The sequence below is a fragment of the Manis pentadactyla genome, chromosome 14, assembly GCF_030020395.1.
Source record: "Manis pentadactyla isolate mManPen7 chromosome 14, mManPen7.hap1, whole genome shotgun sequence".
In the NCBI taxonomy this organism is placed as follows: Eukaryota; Metazoa; Chordata; class Mammalia; order Pholidota; family Manidae; genus Manis; species Manis pentadactyla.
The window spans coordinates 25,768,934-25,784,084 of record NC_080032.1 but is presented as its reverse complement, the minus strand read 5'-3'; the positions used below and the strand labels follow the sequence as shown (position 1 = coordinate 25,784,084).

Here is a 15,151-nt window from a genome sequence, read left to right as displayed (position 1 = left end):
AGTGAGGACTGTGCCCTGCGCCTGCAGGGGCTGATGGGCCCGGGCCCAGGGTGGACCCCAGATCAGGGCAATGGGATCCCTGTACAGGAAACCCCAGGCTCTCGACAGTTCTAATGCCCTGGAAAAAAATGAAATAGCAATAAACTAGTTTCTTGCCCAAGTTCCTGGTGTCACATCTGGGAAGCCAGGAGGAATTTTACATCATCAGACTGGACCCCACATCTGAGATGAGGCTTCTCCAGAAACCAGAGCAATTGCTGGGACCCACTGTGACCTTTAAGGGGGCAGTGCTGGGAGGTGTAGCTGTCCAGCAGTGAGTGAGCAGGTGGAAGGGTGGGCACTGTGCCCATAATGCCTGCCCACCCCCTTGCAGAAGGAACTAGTTAGGTCAGTGTTTGAGTCTCTTTGGAGGAAAGTCAGTGCCTGGCAAAGGTCAATTTCTTTATTTTTCATAGTAAAACCTAAACTATTTGGCTTTTACACTATCCAGAGGTTATGAATGCTCCTTCAAACCCAGGGCTTGTAAAAGCCTTCTCTTGACTGAGCTGGTCTGCAAACCAGGAACACTCTTTCCAAGAATGAGAGATGGGAGATCATGGTAGACAGAATACAAAAGGGCCTGTTGGGGATTAACAATGTTATTACGGGTGTGCCCTGGGTTGACCCTGTAGAAAAGATACTGTGCCCAGAGCCCGGGCACGTGGACAATGGTGAAGTAATGCTCTGCTTCCCTCCACAGCTGCTGGCTGTCGCTCGAGAGCGGTGCCATCTGGGCCTTCGTGGGCCCTGCCCTGGCCGTCATCGTGGTATGTTCCCTGTGGTGTGAGCACACATCGGGCTGGGGTGGGACTGCAGGAGAGGGCCTGGGCCTGAGGTCACGTGGTAAGCTCATGCAGCCCCTCTGGGGGATGATGGGGTCGCATTTCCCCAGATGGTGCTCAGGAGACAGGGCATGTTTTCAGGTTAACTAGACCCGGATACGGCCAGGGCTGCTCCCACTGGGCAGCAAGCACAGACGCAGGCCCCCAGGAGGTTCTTCCATGGCTCCCCCCGCACACCCTCTCCAGGGTCCGGGCTCCGGATCCCACAGCTGCATAAGGAGTGTTAGTGGAGGCTCCCAGGAGCCATAGGCAGAATCCCTGTGGTCACAAGAGAGAGGAAACCTACCCACAGAGGCCGCGCAGAGCCCAAGTCCAGACAGGTCCGGTCCCTCAGCTGCTCCCCAGGAGGGCTCCGTCCTCAGACAGGTGGGCCTAGTGCAGGTGAGAGATCCTGGGACCACAGAATATCCTAGCAACAATGTCCTGGGAACACACCCTTGTAGTTCTACTGACATTTCCCCCCAAATTCCCGGGATTGCATTTCATCCTTTCTGATGAGCCATCTCTTAGACCAGAGGGGCAGAATGCTCTGATTGGCCAGGCCAGGCCACAGGGTGGCCCTCTGGTCGAGGAGCGCCCCAGGGGTCCCCGTGGCCTCCCTGCACCACCATCATGGGGGCTCTGGATGCAGGCTGTGGCCCTCACTGAGCCCACCAGCCACTTCAGGCCACCTCCCTGCTGTTCAGGGAAACTTCTAATATGTTCTTAACATTACAGTATATATAAGGCATGAGTTTACAGGGTGTCCATTTTTAAGTGGCGAGGTGTTTTCACATTAAGTCTCTCTTTTACTGGCCTCTAAATAGCTGCTTGAAGAGATGGTACTTTCTATGTTATAGAGAAAAAATTGAGGGACAGGGGACAGGTACAATGACATGTGCTCTGGGGTGTCCACAGGGACAAGCAGGTGGTAGGGAGCCTCTGGGCACCTGTGGCTGCCACACCTGGCCTCTGTGTGAGAGGAGAGCTGGGCTGGGCTCCCAGCTTGGGGCTCTGTGGCCCAGCCACTCCCTGCAGGATCCTAGGGGCCCGGTGGGGGTGCTGGGTCACAGGGACACGGGGGCTTTGTGTTGGTCTGTGGAGGCTCTGGCAGGAGACCAGAGGGCGGGAGGGGAGTGAGGCCCAGTGTTCACCTGCAGGCTCCCTCAAGCATGGCTGTGGGTGGCTGTGGCTATCTGTCATCCGCCATAGGCCACAGCCCAGACCACGGCCACAGCCACAGCCACAGCCCCCAACCACAGTCCCAGCCACGTCCCAGACCACAGCTCAGACCGCAGTGCAGCCACAGCACTCCCGTGTGCCTGGTTCCTGACACTGACCCTCCCTCCGCCTTCAGCTCCTTCAGTGTCCCAGGCAGGAAACCTACCTCTCTGGGCTTCAGTTTTCTTGTCCACAGGTAGGGAGGTTATGTGAGGTGACGCAGTTCATCTGGCTGCTGGCCCCCATGTGGTGCCGTGCCTGCAGGTTTTCCTTTCTTGTCTATCACGGAAGGTCAGAATCACCTGTGAGGGGAGGGGGTCCAGCAGCCTCTGCTCCTGTGGGCACTGACCCTCAGTCCTTCTGTCTCTAGGAGGGACATCAGTGCTGCTGGGACCACCTGCCCTGCAGGCCTGCCAGCTCCGGCCCCCCAGGGGTGCTGTCCCCAAGGCCCTGCCCTCTAGGCTCCACACTGGCCCAGGAACAGAGGCACTGGAGTCCATTCTGGCCACTGTCTGCCCAGAGTCCCCCTGCCCGGAGTGGCCTTTCCCAGGAAGGGACAACACATCCTGAACAGGATGAATGAGGGGTGGGGTGTAGAGGCAGCGGGACCACGTGTGAGATGTTGCGGAGACCCCATAATGAAGGGGTGAAGACCCTTCCTCAGGCAGGCCCTGTAGGGAAGGGAGGGCTTGGTTGAAGGCCAGCTGGGGTGTCTGGATAGAGGGTGGGGGCAGCAACCCCAAGGCTGAGAGCTGGGTTTAAAGGGGAGAAGGAGTTTTATTTATGACACAACTTGCAGACTGCTCAGAGGGGTGAGGCCACCTATTGGGTTCATTGCTGTTTAAATTGAACTGGGTGCTAGCATTGAATGTCTGGCGATCTTGTGTAAATGCAACTTTTCAGGCAATCTGGCCGTGGTCTATTTCTGGCGGGATCTGTGGTGAGGCCTGCATAACCTGGGCCATCCCCGTGCGGCTGACCGTGGAGGCTGAGCCTCGGTCTCAGATGGATCATTGCTGGTTCACAGCCTCCTGGGCACGGGGTCCAGCACCAGGATCCCAGCATCCCCGTGCCCCCCGGGGCTTGCTCCAGTCCCCACTGTCACTCCGAAGGGGGCACCGCCTCCAGGCGCACCCCACCCCACCCCTCAGGTCAGCACCCACTCTGGAGAGCAGCTTTCAGACTTGTTACATGGAATTACCAGGGGCTGGAAACCAACTCCCACCAGAGCCCCACCTCCAGAGGTTCTGGTTCTTTCGGACCTGGGCTGCAGGGCCTTTCAAAGCTCCCAGGCAGTTCCCGTTACACCAAAGTGAGGTCCATGGTGCTCACCGGGGACATGAAGAGCAGTGAGGCGGCAGGGAGGGAGGCCGGGGCTGGAAAGGTACGTGATTTCATAGTGAGGCCTGCCGCCCACTTTGCAAATCAAGTTTCCCGGCACATGGCCACAGCCATGTATTTACAAAGTGCATGTGCAGTGCTCATGCTAGAGCCGCAGGGCTGAGTCATTGCAGTAGAGATGATATGGCCACAGAGCCAAATGGGCAGAAAAGGCCTGGGACTCAGGGCTGGAGTGAGGCAGTGGTCCTGCCAGCCCCACTCTCCAACTTTGTCAGGCCTCACACTGGCCTGGGGAGGGGGGACTGTGGGGGCTCTTATTTCCTCAAGGACCCAGGGCCGTGTCATCTTGATTCACCTTCCCATTTTCCCAGAGGTTCTCAGACTAATTTCCAAATGAAGAACACCAATTTCAGAATGACATTCATGCCTTGACCCCATTTATGTAAATGTGAAAAGCTCTGTCAGGGTGCGTGTTCACGGAGAAGGAGATGTCTGGCCAGCGCAGATGATGTGGTGGTCCCCTAGTGGGGCTCAGCTCTGGGGAGTGTGTGCCTTAACTCTATGCATTTAAAAACACCCCATATGTCACCTGCTAATTTTAAACTAAACACAGGAGAACAGTGCATATTTGTGCTGGGACATGTGGTTTCTGTGTGTCCTGCAAGGTGACCTGCAGGGGCAGGCATCTGGGGGCAGCAGGGGCTGCTGCCGGCCTGCTGGGCCGACTGCTGGGAGAATAGGGCAGAGCCTGCTGGTCCTCACAGGTGTCCCCGCAATTACAAAGGAAAGTGGCATCACTCCCTGGGTGGCTCCGTTAGGCTCTGGTTAGGCAAACACGCCAATGGGACCAGCAGCTTTTACAGAAGCCACAGAGTCTGGACCCCGAGAGCAGGGACCCTGTGGGTGGCAGGGTCAAGCATGAGTCCCAAGGGCCTTGTTCTGTGCTGGCTCCGCCAGGGAGAGGACCCCCCCAGTTTGGGGAAGAGGAAGAGTCCCTGGAGTTTTAAAACCATCCTCTCAGCTGAGGAGAAGTCAGTGACACAGTGTCTCTGGAGGTGGGGTGTGGGTGCAGGTATACGGACACAGTCACAGACTCATAGGCGCAGTTACAGACCTGGATACGAGCACAGCTAGCAACAGTTACAGACATAGATGCAGCAATAGACACACAAGCAAAGTAGATACAGACACTCATGGTACACATGCATGTGTGCACACATGACCCTTTCACTGTGAAGAACTCCCAGGGCTTTCTCACAAATGCACATGTGTGGCCTTGGGCCAGGCCTAGAAACACCGTGGTAGTCAGGCTCAGCCCTGTCCCATACCCCACCGAGGTCCCCACTGTGTTAAATGTCCCCCTTCCCGCCTTGTCTTTGCTGGAATGCAGCCCATGGTTATTCCTATGCGTCTGTCAGAAGTAGGCTGTTGGCCGCTCTAAGCAGAGATGCTTGGTTGATGAAACGCCCTGTATTCCTGCTGTGTGTGCCTCTCCCCAGCCTTTTCCAGTTGGAAGCAGGCATAAGGCAGGACAAGCGAAGTGGAGGGCAGGCCCGTGTCTGCTGTGGATTTCCTCAAGATGCTGAATTTGCTTCCCCCTTGTGCACAGATGGGACCGGATATCAGCTGCTTCTCCACTAGGTGCCACGGCAAATGTGACTGTCTCATTAAGGAGAAGTGTGTGCGCCAGAGGAAACCAGACAGATCCCGCAGAGGGGCGGAAAAATAAATAAATCCTTGCACATCTTTGGGAGACAGGAACAATGATGAACTGTCCCCATCAATAAGGGGAGCAGCTTGTCCAGTACTAACATGCTGCCTTCTGGGTCTCAGTAGGGAGGCCAGGAAATAACAAAAGACCCCAAAGCTAATCAATCACTTATCGCGTTTCCATGTTTGTGAAGCAGTTAGCCACCCAGGGCCCACATCTCCAAAGTCTGTGTCTGCCTAGGCTTCTCACCCGAGGGGGTGGGGCAGAACCACAGTCATCATCGTCCAGCAGTGAAGAGGGGCTTGTGATGAGGCCCCTGGGCTCTCCTGTTCCCTGGACCTGGATTCCTCACCAAGTCTGGGATTGACCTCAGAGTTTTCCCAAAATAAGGTCACTGGCCACAGCCAGCCCCTGAGTTCAGCTGTGGGCCTTACTTCCCCAGCTTGTCAGCCTCCTGTTCAGGCCCTGGGACCTGTCCACCAGAGGGGACAGACTGTGCTGGAGCCTCTGCCAGGGACTCCCTCAGCCCCTAGACCACCAGTGGGGCCTTCTGGCAGGCTCCTAGCCAGGAGGGGATGCTGGGCAGAAGAGGAGGGTCCCTCTGCTGTGGCCCATGGCTCCCACAGCCATAGGCTCGGCAGGGGCTGGCCTGAGGGCCAGGCAGTGTGCTGGGGCTCACAGATTTTATTTCTTCTGCTTTCAATGATCAGTGTGCACTGTGGGCATCATTACTTTTTCTCATCAGATGGGGAAACTGAGGTTCAGGGGACTTAGGTAAATCACCCAGGGTCACCCACAGTGAGCAAATGCTGAGATGAAGTGTGCACCCAAGGACTTTCTTTGATGTGCTCCTGGGGATGGGAGCTGGGTGTGCACTCTCTTCTCTCGGCAGCACTGAGGTCAGCTCCAGAGGGCACTCTGGCATGCTGGCATGTGTAGGAGAATGCCCACAGGTGTGCACTAGATTTCCCGCCAAGGTGCCACCAGTTTGCTCCGGAGATCTGACTGGGACGTGGGCAGCTGCCAGGAAGAAGCAAGTACTGTGCAGGTGGGAGCAGGTACCCCACAGGTGGAAACAGGACTGTGCAGGTGCCACAGGTACTCTGCAGGTGAAGCTGCACTGTGCAGAGAAAGCCCATATTCTGGTAGCAGTGGCCCCTCCCTCATCTCCCGCTGCGTCTCCTTGTGCAGGTCAACACTGGCATCCTCATTGCCGTGACCAGGGTCATTTCACAGATCAGTGCCGACAACTACAAGATGCATGGAGATCCCAACGCCTTCAGGTAAGCGGGCCTCTCGGCTGGCAGCTCTGGGCAGCAGGAGGGGCGGGCCACGCCTGCCCTCCAGGGCCAGCAGTGCACCAGCGCACTCCATGCCTCCTGCTCTCATACAGGAGCCCTGGGCTCACGTCCCTGCTTGGCTCCTTATTCACTCCCTGTGACCAGGACCAGTCCCCTTTCCCAGACTCGGTGTCTCCATTTGTCAAAAGGGGGGGGTCTCCTAGGGGAGAGGCAGCTTGTGGTAGAGTGAAGAGAAGGGTTCTAGGGCCCAGCAGGCACGCAGCGAGTGCACCGTGGTAAGGGAGTGGTGGTTGCTGGGCTGCCAGCACAGCCCGCCTCGGTCTTGGAACTTTTCTCTGAAACTCGCATGCAGCAAGGCCCCTGCGAAGAGCTGAGCTGCGTCAGAAGTCAGCGTGGGCCGGACTTCAGTGGGCACTCATGATCTGCATGGGACGTCAAAAACGGCCTGCAGTCAGGCGGCTCATGAGCACTGCCTCCTTTGTTTAACTGAGGCTCACTGGGAGCTGGCTCTGCCAGCTCTGTTCTGGGCCCTGGCATGGGGGGCTTGGTGGGGACCAGGACCCTCCTCTCATGGAACTCACTGTCTGAGGGTGGGCCTGCGAGGCTGGGGCTCAGGTGTCCGGTGCTGGGAGACCCACCCCACTCTACTCCCTGGCTATGCTCTCCTCTGTGGGTGCCTGGGAGTCAGCATGTCCACCCAGCATCACCAGCTAGATCAGAGAGGCTGACCTGAGTGTGCCTAGAGGGTGTGCAGGCTCCTGGGGCGTGGTGCCGGCTGCCCCAGAGCAGAAGCAGAACTGTTTACTCGGCCCAGGTCTGCCTTGGTGGGGACACTGTCTCCTAGCGTGCCGGTGGTCAGCTCCTCACCTACAGTCATCTGTGGGGAGGGGCCCAGGGCTTGCTGCCGGCAGGGGCTGTGTCTGCCCCCATCCAGAAGCCTCCCACCTGGGGGCCCATCCTCTAGGCCCACCTTGCCTGCTCACTACCCAGAATGGCTATTCCCTCACTTTCAGGCTGACTGCAAAAGCCGTGGCTGTGTTGCTGCCCCTCCTGGGAACCTCGTGGGGCTTTGGCGTGCTTGCTGTCAACAGCCAGGCTGTGGTCTTCCAGTACGTGTTTGCCATACTCAACTCCTCACAGGTAAGGGCCTGATGGGGCCGTCAGGTAGGTGAGTTGGCCATCAGCTCTGTGACGGGTGTCCTTGAAGCAGGCAGCCAGAAGGGCAGGAGGGAGACGTGTCTCTGTCCCCTCACACAGCTCAGCAGACCCAGCATGAGGGCATCCCCAAGGCCCAAGGACAGAGGCATGAGCAGAACACACACCATACTCTCTCTGGGCAAACAGCCTGCGGGGTCATAACCCACGATACTCGTCCTCCCGGCCAGCATCCATGGGAGGTGCCTCCAGGCCTGAAAAGACGGTCAGCAAAGGGAGCCGGCCTTGGGAAAGTGGTGGTGGGGAGCACCCCAGGTCCTGAGGCCGCGTCTGTCCTCTGCCAGGAGGGGCAGGGAAGGGTCACCAGCCTGGAAACCAGAGAAAGGGATGCTGAGTCTGAGTCCCCAGGCCCACAAGCCCTCCAAGGAAGGGTGGAGGTGGTACCCCTCACCATCCACAGCCCCCATTGCTAACCTAAGGCTGAGTCCTCACGAACATCAGTGTGGCCCACCCCAGCCCTCACCACTCCGTCCTTGGTGTGCACAGGTCCTCGTGGCCAGGGGCCACACCTCATAGCAGTGTGCCAGCCTTCTGACTTGAAATAAGTCCCCGTGCATACTGTCCCTCTGGCTGTTTTCAGTGAAGCAGCAATGATCGTCCTGGCTGTGGCCCTTACGCACTCCATCTTCTGAGGTTCCTCATTTATCCTGTCTAGGTCCCAGTTTCCTCCTCCATAAAATGGAAACAATACTAGGACCCACTTCATAGGTCTGCTTTTAGCACTAAGTGAGACAACTCACACAAAATGTTTGCTTAGTGCCTGACACACAGTGTTTGGTGACATCCTCATTCTTGGGCCTGTTTTCATTATCATCATCCTCTGCCTGAAGATGAGGATGCCAAGGCTCGGTTTACATGATAGCCTGACGTCCCCACCTTTGCCCATTCCCAGCATGCTCGCTCCTTTCCCAGGTCAGCCTTGTCTGGGAATCCGCCTGTCTTTGTATCTTTGCCCGAGCAGCACAGCCACCTCTGAACTCTGATCGTAGTGGCTGCCTGCATCCAGGCTGGATGACAGGTGGGACCTGGGATGCCCTGCTGTGCTCACAGACTCCAGACCGTAGGATCTGGCATCACAGCTCATCCCCGAGCTGCCAACAGCAAGCTGTGCCAGTGCCGTCCTCAGAGCCCGTGTGTGGCATAGGGAAAAGCCCTCAGGATGTGTTTGTCACAAGATGCAAGTCTTCCTAATGCTGCATTTTCCTCCCTTTCCTTCCCAGGGCTTTTTCATCTTCCTCTTTCACTGTCTCCTGAATTCAGAGGTATGTCTGCTCTACTTCCTGACATATACAAGGGTACCTGGAGCAGGAACAGTGCTGCCCTGTCAGGCTCTTCTCCCAGATAAGCCTTGGCACTGGTGACAGGTCGTGTGCAGGGACGCTGCTTCCCGTCAGGTCCTTCTCTCCCTTCCTGGTTGCCAGGCAACATGCAAGCATCCTCCCTCACTGATAACACACAAGCACTCCTGGCTGTGTGGACGACTAGGGAGAGGGAGATGGTGGGGAGCAGCTGAACTGGGGAGTCAGGCCCTTACTTGGTGTCTGGCCTCTTAGGGAGAGTCAGATGTAGTTGTGACCAGTGGAGGAGGGAGCACCTCTGCAGAGACCAGGGGGCCGCCCCAGCAGGGATGAGATTGTGACCCACACAGCAGAAAGGGGCTGTGCCTGGGAACCTGGCTTGGCCCACCCCATGTGCACATTGGTTTATTTACTTCTGTCTCTCTGCTGCCCGTCACATCCCCCACCCCCACGCCATTCCTCAGTGTCCTGTCTCCCTGTTCAGAATGGTGAGGAAGCCAGCTAAGCCCAAGCCAGACGCAGCCGCTCCACACGCAGGGCCTGGGGCCGTGGTGGAGACGCAAGCTGCCGAGTGAGTCAGAGACACACAGCTCAGCTTGGGAGCCGCTGGCTATTGGGGTCTGACGTTTGCACATCCTGATCTTCCCCTACCTTCGCTCTCTGGGGCCTTTACAGTGCAAGTTCCCAGAGGCTCTTGGAACGATATCTGACTGTTTCTCTGTCAACCTGTGAAATTGCTTCTGATGATCCCCTTTCTGCCCTGAAGGTGAGAGCCGCCTTCAAGCACAAGACCAAGGTCTGGTCCCTGGCGAGCAGCTCTGCCCGGAACACCAACGTGAAGCCCTTCAACTCTGACCTCGTGAGTGCAGAGTGAGGTCCCATCTACATCCCCCTCCCCTTTGCCTGCCTCTGTCCTGGACACCCTCAGGCTCGGGGTCTGGCCTCCCCACCTGGGAAGCCAGGCCTCATCAGGTCTGATGGGCCTTACCCCGGGCCGCGTGGCGCTCTCAGCCTCTCCAGCCCAGAGCCTCCTGCGGGTCCTCTCCCTCCTTCCCTGAGCTCAGCCTCTGCGGGGTCCAGGTGTGCAGGCAGCTGCCAGGAGCCACAGAGACAAGGCTTACTCAGGGTTTCCCTACTGAGTGCAGGCCTGCAGGCCACAGTGCTCTGGGCTGACATTACCCCATAGCAGGGTCGCGGTCCTGACGAAACCACCGCCACCCTCTCTCTGCCCCATTTCCCATAGTCAGGACTTCCAGGGACAGCGTAGGTGGTGGAAGGGTCACTTGACCAAGAAACACACACTAGACATGCTGATGGACCCACTGGAGGCACCCAAGCCACCAGACAGCCCAGCCAGGAGGAGCTGTTCCTCTGCATGGGGTCTCCTCCCCTTGCAATGCCGAGAAACCGGGTCTCCATGCTCAGGGGTCTAAACAAGCATCTCATCCTTCAGGGCTGATGGGGCAATCACCTTCTTCCTGAGGGTGATCTGAGCCCCAAGCCCCTGGGAAGCATCCCAGGCAGGGCCCCCAGGCTCATCCCTATCACTAGGATCTCAGCAGGTGTCACAGCCCAGGCTGCCCCTCCTGGTCAGCCCCGCATAAATGTGCCACTTTCAAGCGTTCCCCCCGCCACTCTGTAGCTGCTTTGCTCAAGGCCATTGTCTGTCTTGCCTCTGGAACATAACACTGTGGGGCCGGCATCCATCCACCTTTTTACTACTGTGACCCCACAGCCTGCCACCAGTATCTTTATGCGCAACAGAGGATCATAGGGGAATGTGTGGGTGAGCAGGCAGCCCTGAAAGAGTGTGTGAACAGATGGATGAATGAATGCATGAGTGAGCTCCCACTAGAGCCTGAACGTGAGGAGGAGCTGGAACTGCACAGCGGGTGGGTGGGCACTCCTTGGGGTACAGAGCCCCCTCACCCCCGAGGGCCTCATGCAGCCACCTGGCCCCTTGCCATCCGCACTTGTGGGGTCCCACCCTTCGTCTCAGAGCAGGGTCTTCAGTCCTCACTCCTTGGTTTGCAGATGAACGGGACCCGGCCAGGCATGGCCTCCACCAAGCTCAGCCCTTGGGACACAAGTAGCCACTCAGTGCAGCGCGTGGACCTGTCCGCTGTGTGAGCCCAGAGGCTGCTACCCAGCCGGCCTGCTGCTCAGAACAGCCCCAACAAACATTCAAACACTCTGCCTTCACCAGTGGGACCTGCTCCTCATTGCTGTCTGGACATGGGGGTCATGGCTCCTGACAGCTGTCCTCCCCCATGACCCTGCAGCTGTGACACAGCCTGCTGCACAGTGATGGGTGGCTGCTCCTAGCAGGGCACCCTGCTTTGAGCACACAGGACCCAGGACCCAGGACCCAGCACAGAAATCTTGCCTCTGCACCATGATGAGGACTTGGGACCAAGAGGTGGGGTTCTCTAGGAAGGTCAAGGTCCCCACGCACCCCCAGAGGGTCAGGCAGAGGCAGACAGGGTGGGGCAGAGCATGAGAACTTTCAGCCTGCAGGGTTCACAGGCTCTGAGGGTTCTTGCTCCCAGCAGCCCTAGGCCAGGCCCTGGCTGTGCAGGGTGGCTAGCTGCTCTGACCCTGTCGTGGGCCACTGCTGGGATCCTGCTCAGCTGGTCCCGTGGTGTCTGCTCTGGGGACCCATGGCCGGCCTCACTCTACCCCCTTTCGGAGCACCTGTGCCTCCTCAGCTATCCATGCACCGCCAGGTTCCCCGTGTCTAGGGCTCTGTCTTCCGAGGCCTGGCCTCTGCAGGGAGTTGCCCCTCATCACTTCTCAAGGCTGTTCTGTGGTGTCAGGCAGCACAGACCACTGTTGGGGCTTCGCCAGGACTTGCCCTGCTGCGTCTTCCTTGGTCTCGCCCGGGGCCCAGGAGGTGAGCCAGGTGCCCCAGCTCCACGAGGGCCAGGCCCTGGGACGCCAGGGCCTGTGGTCACAGGCGGGAACCAGACGTGCAATGCCTGGATACAGGCTGGGCAAGACTGCGCTAAGTGTTTGTGAGACGTGTGGATAGACGTTCAGACCTGCTTCTGATACTGGAAACTCTCCCTTTAAAACTGTGACCATGATAACATTAAGCCTCTTGCCCGTCCCCTCATGTCTGCTCAGCTTCTGGCAAGTTTTACATGGTCTGAGGACCTTTCCCATCTTCTGCTGGTACCCTCTTGACCCTGCACCCCCCCTGGAGTCCGCCAGGGGAGGGCCAGACCTCAGTCGTGCTGTGATGGGGGTTCATCGCCATCCTCCCATCCAGGTGAGGTCCCGAACGCTCCAGCCCACTCAGCACTGTGACACGCACCTGCCCCCTGTGCTGATGCTAACCCAGCTGAGGCCCATGGGGCCTCTGCACAGACCCATGTCTGGTGGAAAATCTGAGTGTGTGTAGCACCTCCCCCCCGCCCTGGGGCTCTTGCAATTCCAGAAGCCAGGTCACTTGTAACGTGCTGTTGGACCCTTGCCATACCCACAGCCCCTAGAAGTGAGAACACTGTATTCCTAAGACTTACACTTGGGTTGTTTACTTCTGTTTAGTTTCTGGCAAAGCAAAGCACATGAGGGAGGAACTGTCTTTATTTCAGATGAAAGTGTCTTAACTCTCAGCATTCTTGCCCTACACAGCTAACATAGCAACAGAAGTCGTGAGGCAAACATCTTACTTCTAATGAACGAAAGTACTGCACTTTATTTATAGGCTACGTATTTTGGCTTCTGCGGTACTTTGTTGTCTACACGTAATTTGGACAGGGTTGTATGTTTGGAGTAGTTTATTGTACAGGAAAGATGACAAATGCCACTAAGTAGTGAAACTGCTGTGACTTTTATGAAATAAAATCTCAGTGTCCTTAAAATATGGCTTTTAAAGTCTTTTGCTAGTCAAAGGTGAGCAGGATGGTGTCTTCACAAAAGTCTAAAGAGAAGCTGGTAGATAAAACCGGACTGTGGGATTTACTCAGTCATTTATGCAGTGCCTGCTGTGTACCCAGCACGTTCCAGGTGGGGGACCCACCTGGACCATGCCCCACCCTCTTAGGGGCCATGCTCCTGTGTGGATATGAACACTTACGGGAATGGGGAGGAAGCGAAGCAGACAGAGGGACTGTGCTGCCTGCTGCCTCTTCACATCCTGTCCTGCATGGGCACTGGTGCTTTGTCACAGACGGTAGGAACTTGTCACACATCAGCTAACCGCAAAGGATGGCCGTGGGGAGGGTGGGGAGCTGGGGACCCTGAGGGCAGATAGAGCTGCCTTATGGACCAGCTAGGGCTGCTACTGGGGGAGAACAGTTTCCTCTCCCTTAGAGCCAGCTTGGGGTTTCCTGTCATTCATAGCCAGGGCCCTGAGTGTCCCCAAATGGCAGGAAGGGCCCGTGTGCCTGCTGCCACTTGCTTGGAGCTGGGGGAATTGGGAGGCTGTGAGGGCCGGTCCTGGGGGCACCCCTGCTGCCCTCACACTTCCCCTAGCCCTCAGGTGGCCGTCCCCTCTGCCCACCCAGGCATCCTTAGGGAGGTTTCATCAGGAAGAGTAATGGCCTAAGGAGTCTGTCCTGATAAATCATGTGCTGGTTGCAGCTGTCCACATAAGTGGATGGTCTGGAGCCTCCCTGCTTCCATTAGGTTAACGAGCTGTGTTGGCAGATCACAAACAGCTCCGTCCCTCAGCTCCAGGCCGGGTTTTACAGACCTCCTGGGTTTTGAGAGGTTTTTCCCAAGTGTATATTCTCTCTCTTCTCCTCATGCGTCCCATAGATGGACACCAGGTGGCCCTTCCCATGTGGGGCACACAGAATGCTCATGCCTGACCCGGCCTGGGGGAGCACTGACTTTCCCAGCACCCATCCCAGGAGGCAGGCTGAGGCGGCCTTGGCTTTGTGGGAAGCTGGTCCCCAAGCCTGGAGGTGGCCAGAGAACGTCGGGAGAGCTGTGTCAGATATGGACAGTGGCCTGCCTGTCTCAGACAGCTGGAATGTGGTTGTGGGGGCTGGGGCTCAGGCAGCTACTTGAACATAAGGAGGAATCAGATATTGAAGAATTCCTAGAAACACCAGAGGGGGGCCTCCTTCGCTTACAACAACCATCAAGCCAGCCCTGGGCAACATATCTCCACACTTGGCTTTTGTGGACACAAGTAATCTCCATCCTGTCTGATCGCCTATGGATGGTGGTTTCCAGTCACTCACAGTTCACCCGCTCCCTCTGTGCTGAGCTGATCAGAGAGAGCAGCTGCCTTCCAACCAGGGCTCAACCCATGCTCTGCAGAGTGCTGGGCGCCATGAGTACCCTGGGACTGGACACGCCCAGATGCTGATTCCAAGGCTGAGCGGGGGGCCTGGCACATTCCTGACAGGCTCCCAGGGGATGCCTGCTGCAGGTCCCGCAACCCCACCTGGGGTAGCAGGGGCTTAGAACTCCCTGCCTGCGGGAGTCCCAGCCCCACCCAGGCAGCCAATGCCCAGCCCCTACCCACAGGGCAGCTGCCGGAGAGGAGCACCAGCAGAGAGACTGTAATGTGAAGGCCCAGGGGTGAGGGCCCTGCAGTGAGTGGGGTCCTGGAGGCTGCTCATTACTCTCCAGCCACAGGTGACCCCCCTCAGCCCCTTGTTGCCCCTTGCAGCTTCATTCCACAGCACACCCTTGCACCTGTAAGACAGGAAGCTAGGGCTTCAATGGGAGACATCTCCCAGCAGCCCAGGGAGGACCCAGTGGATGCATCACCAGTCTGGCAGGGGGGTTCTTGGGTTGCTGGTTTGAAGTGGGCATCATTTGTCTTTTCTGATGCATGGCAGAACCTGGAGGCTGTGGACTGGGAGCCTGACATACCTCACACCTGAGGATGCCAGGGCCCTCTAGGCAGTGGGTCTGACTCAGCTCAGGGGCCTCCCTGGGCTCCTGCATGGGCTTTCCCTAAAGGCTGATGGCATAGACAGGTCCTGGCCTGAGGACTGAGCTAGAGGAGCATCACCAAAGCCTGCCTCCAGGTCCTCAGTCCTCACTGTCACCTCGCCCCACCCCACTGCCCTGCACTGTGCATTTTCTTGGCTGGCTTGAAGATTCTGCTGCTTTGTGAGTGAAACATCACATATTATTTTTTTAACAGAGAATCAGGTTTTAGGGAGCCCACCTCTTTGTGAGCATTTATGCACTTTTAAGCAGCAGCTTCTAGAGCAACTTTATAGGGAAAAAAGTAAC

The 15,151-nt window shown here is 57.4% G+C and overlaps 1 protein-coding gene across 3 annotated transcripts in view; it reads left to right on the top strand.

Moving 5' to 3' along the window:
• Positions 1-12,813, top strand: part of ADGRD1 (adhesion G protein-coupled receptor D1) — a 116,581-nt gene extending 103,768 nt beyond the window's left edge. For all 3 annotated transcript variants that reach the window (XM_036921841.2, XM_036921844.2, XM_036921840.2), the window contains 6 exons: positions 740-806; positions 6,325-6,416; positions 7,448-7,574; positions 8,870-8,911; positions 9,714-9,806; positions 10,982-12,813. In XM_036921841.2, the coding sequence (XP_036777736.2) occupies positions 740-806; positions 6,325-6,416; positions 7,448-7,574; positions 8,870-8,911; positions 9,714-9,802 (417 nt within the window). In that variant the 3' untranslated portion in view covers positions 9,803-9,806; positions 10,982-12,813. The remainder of the gene's footprint in view (positions 1-739; positions 807-6,324; positions 6,417-7,447; positions 7,575-8,869; positions 8,912-9,713; positions 9,807-10,981) is intronic.
• The last annotated feature ends 2,338 nt before the right edge of the window (positions 12,814-15,151 follow it).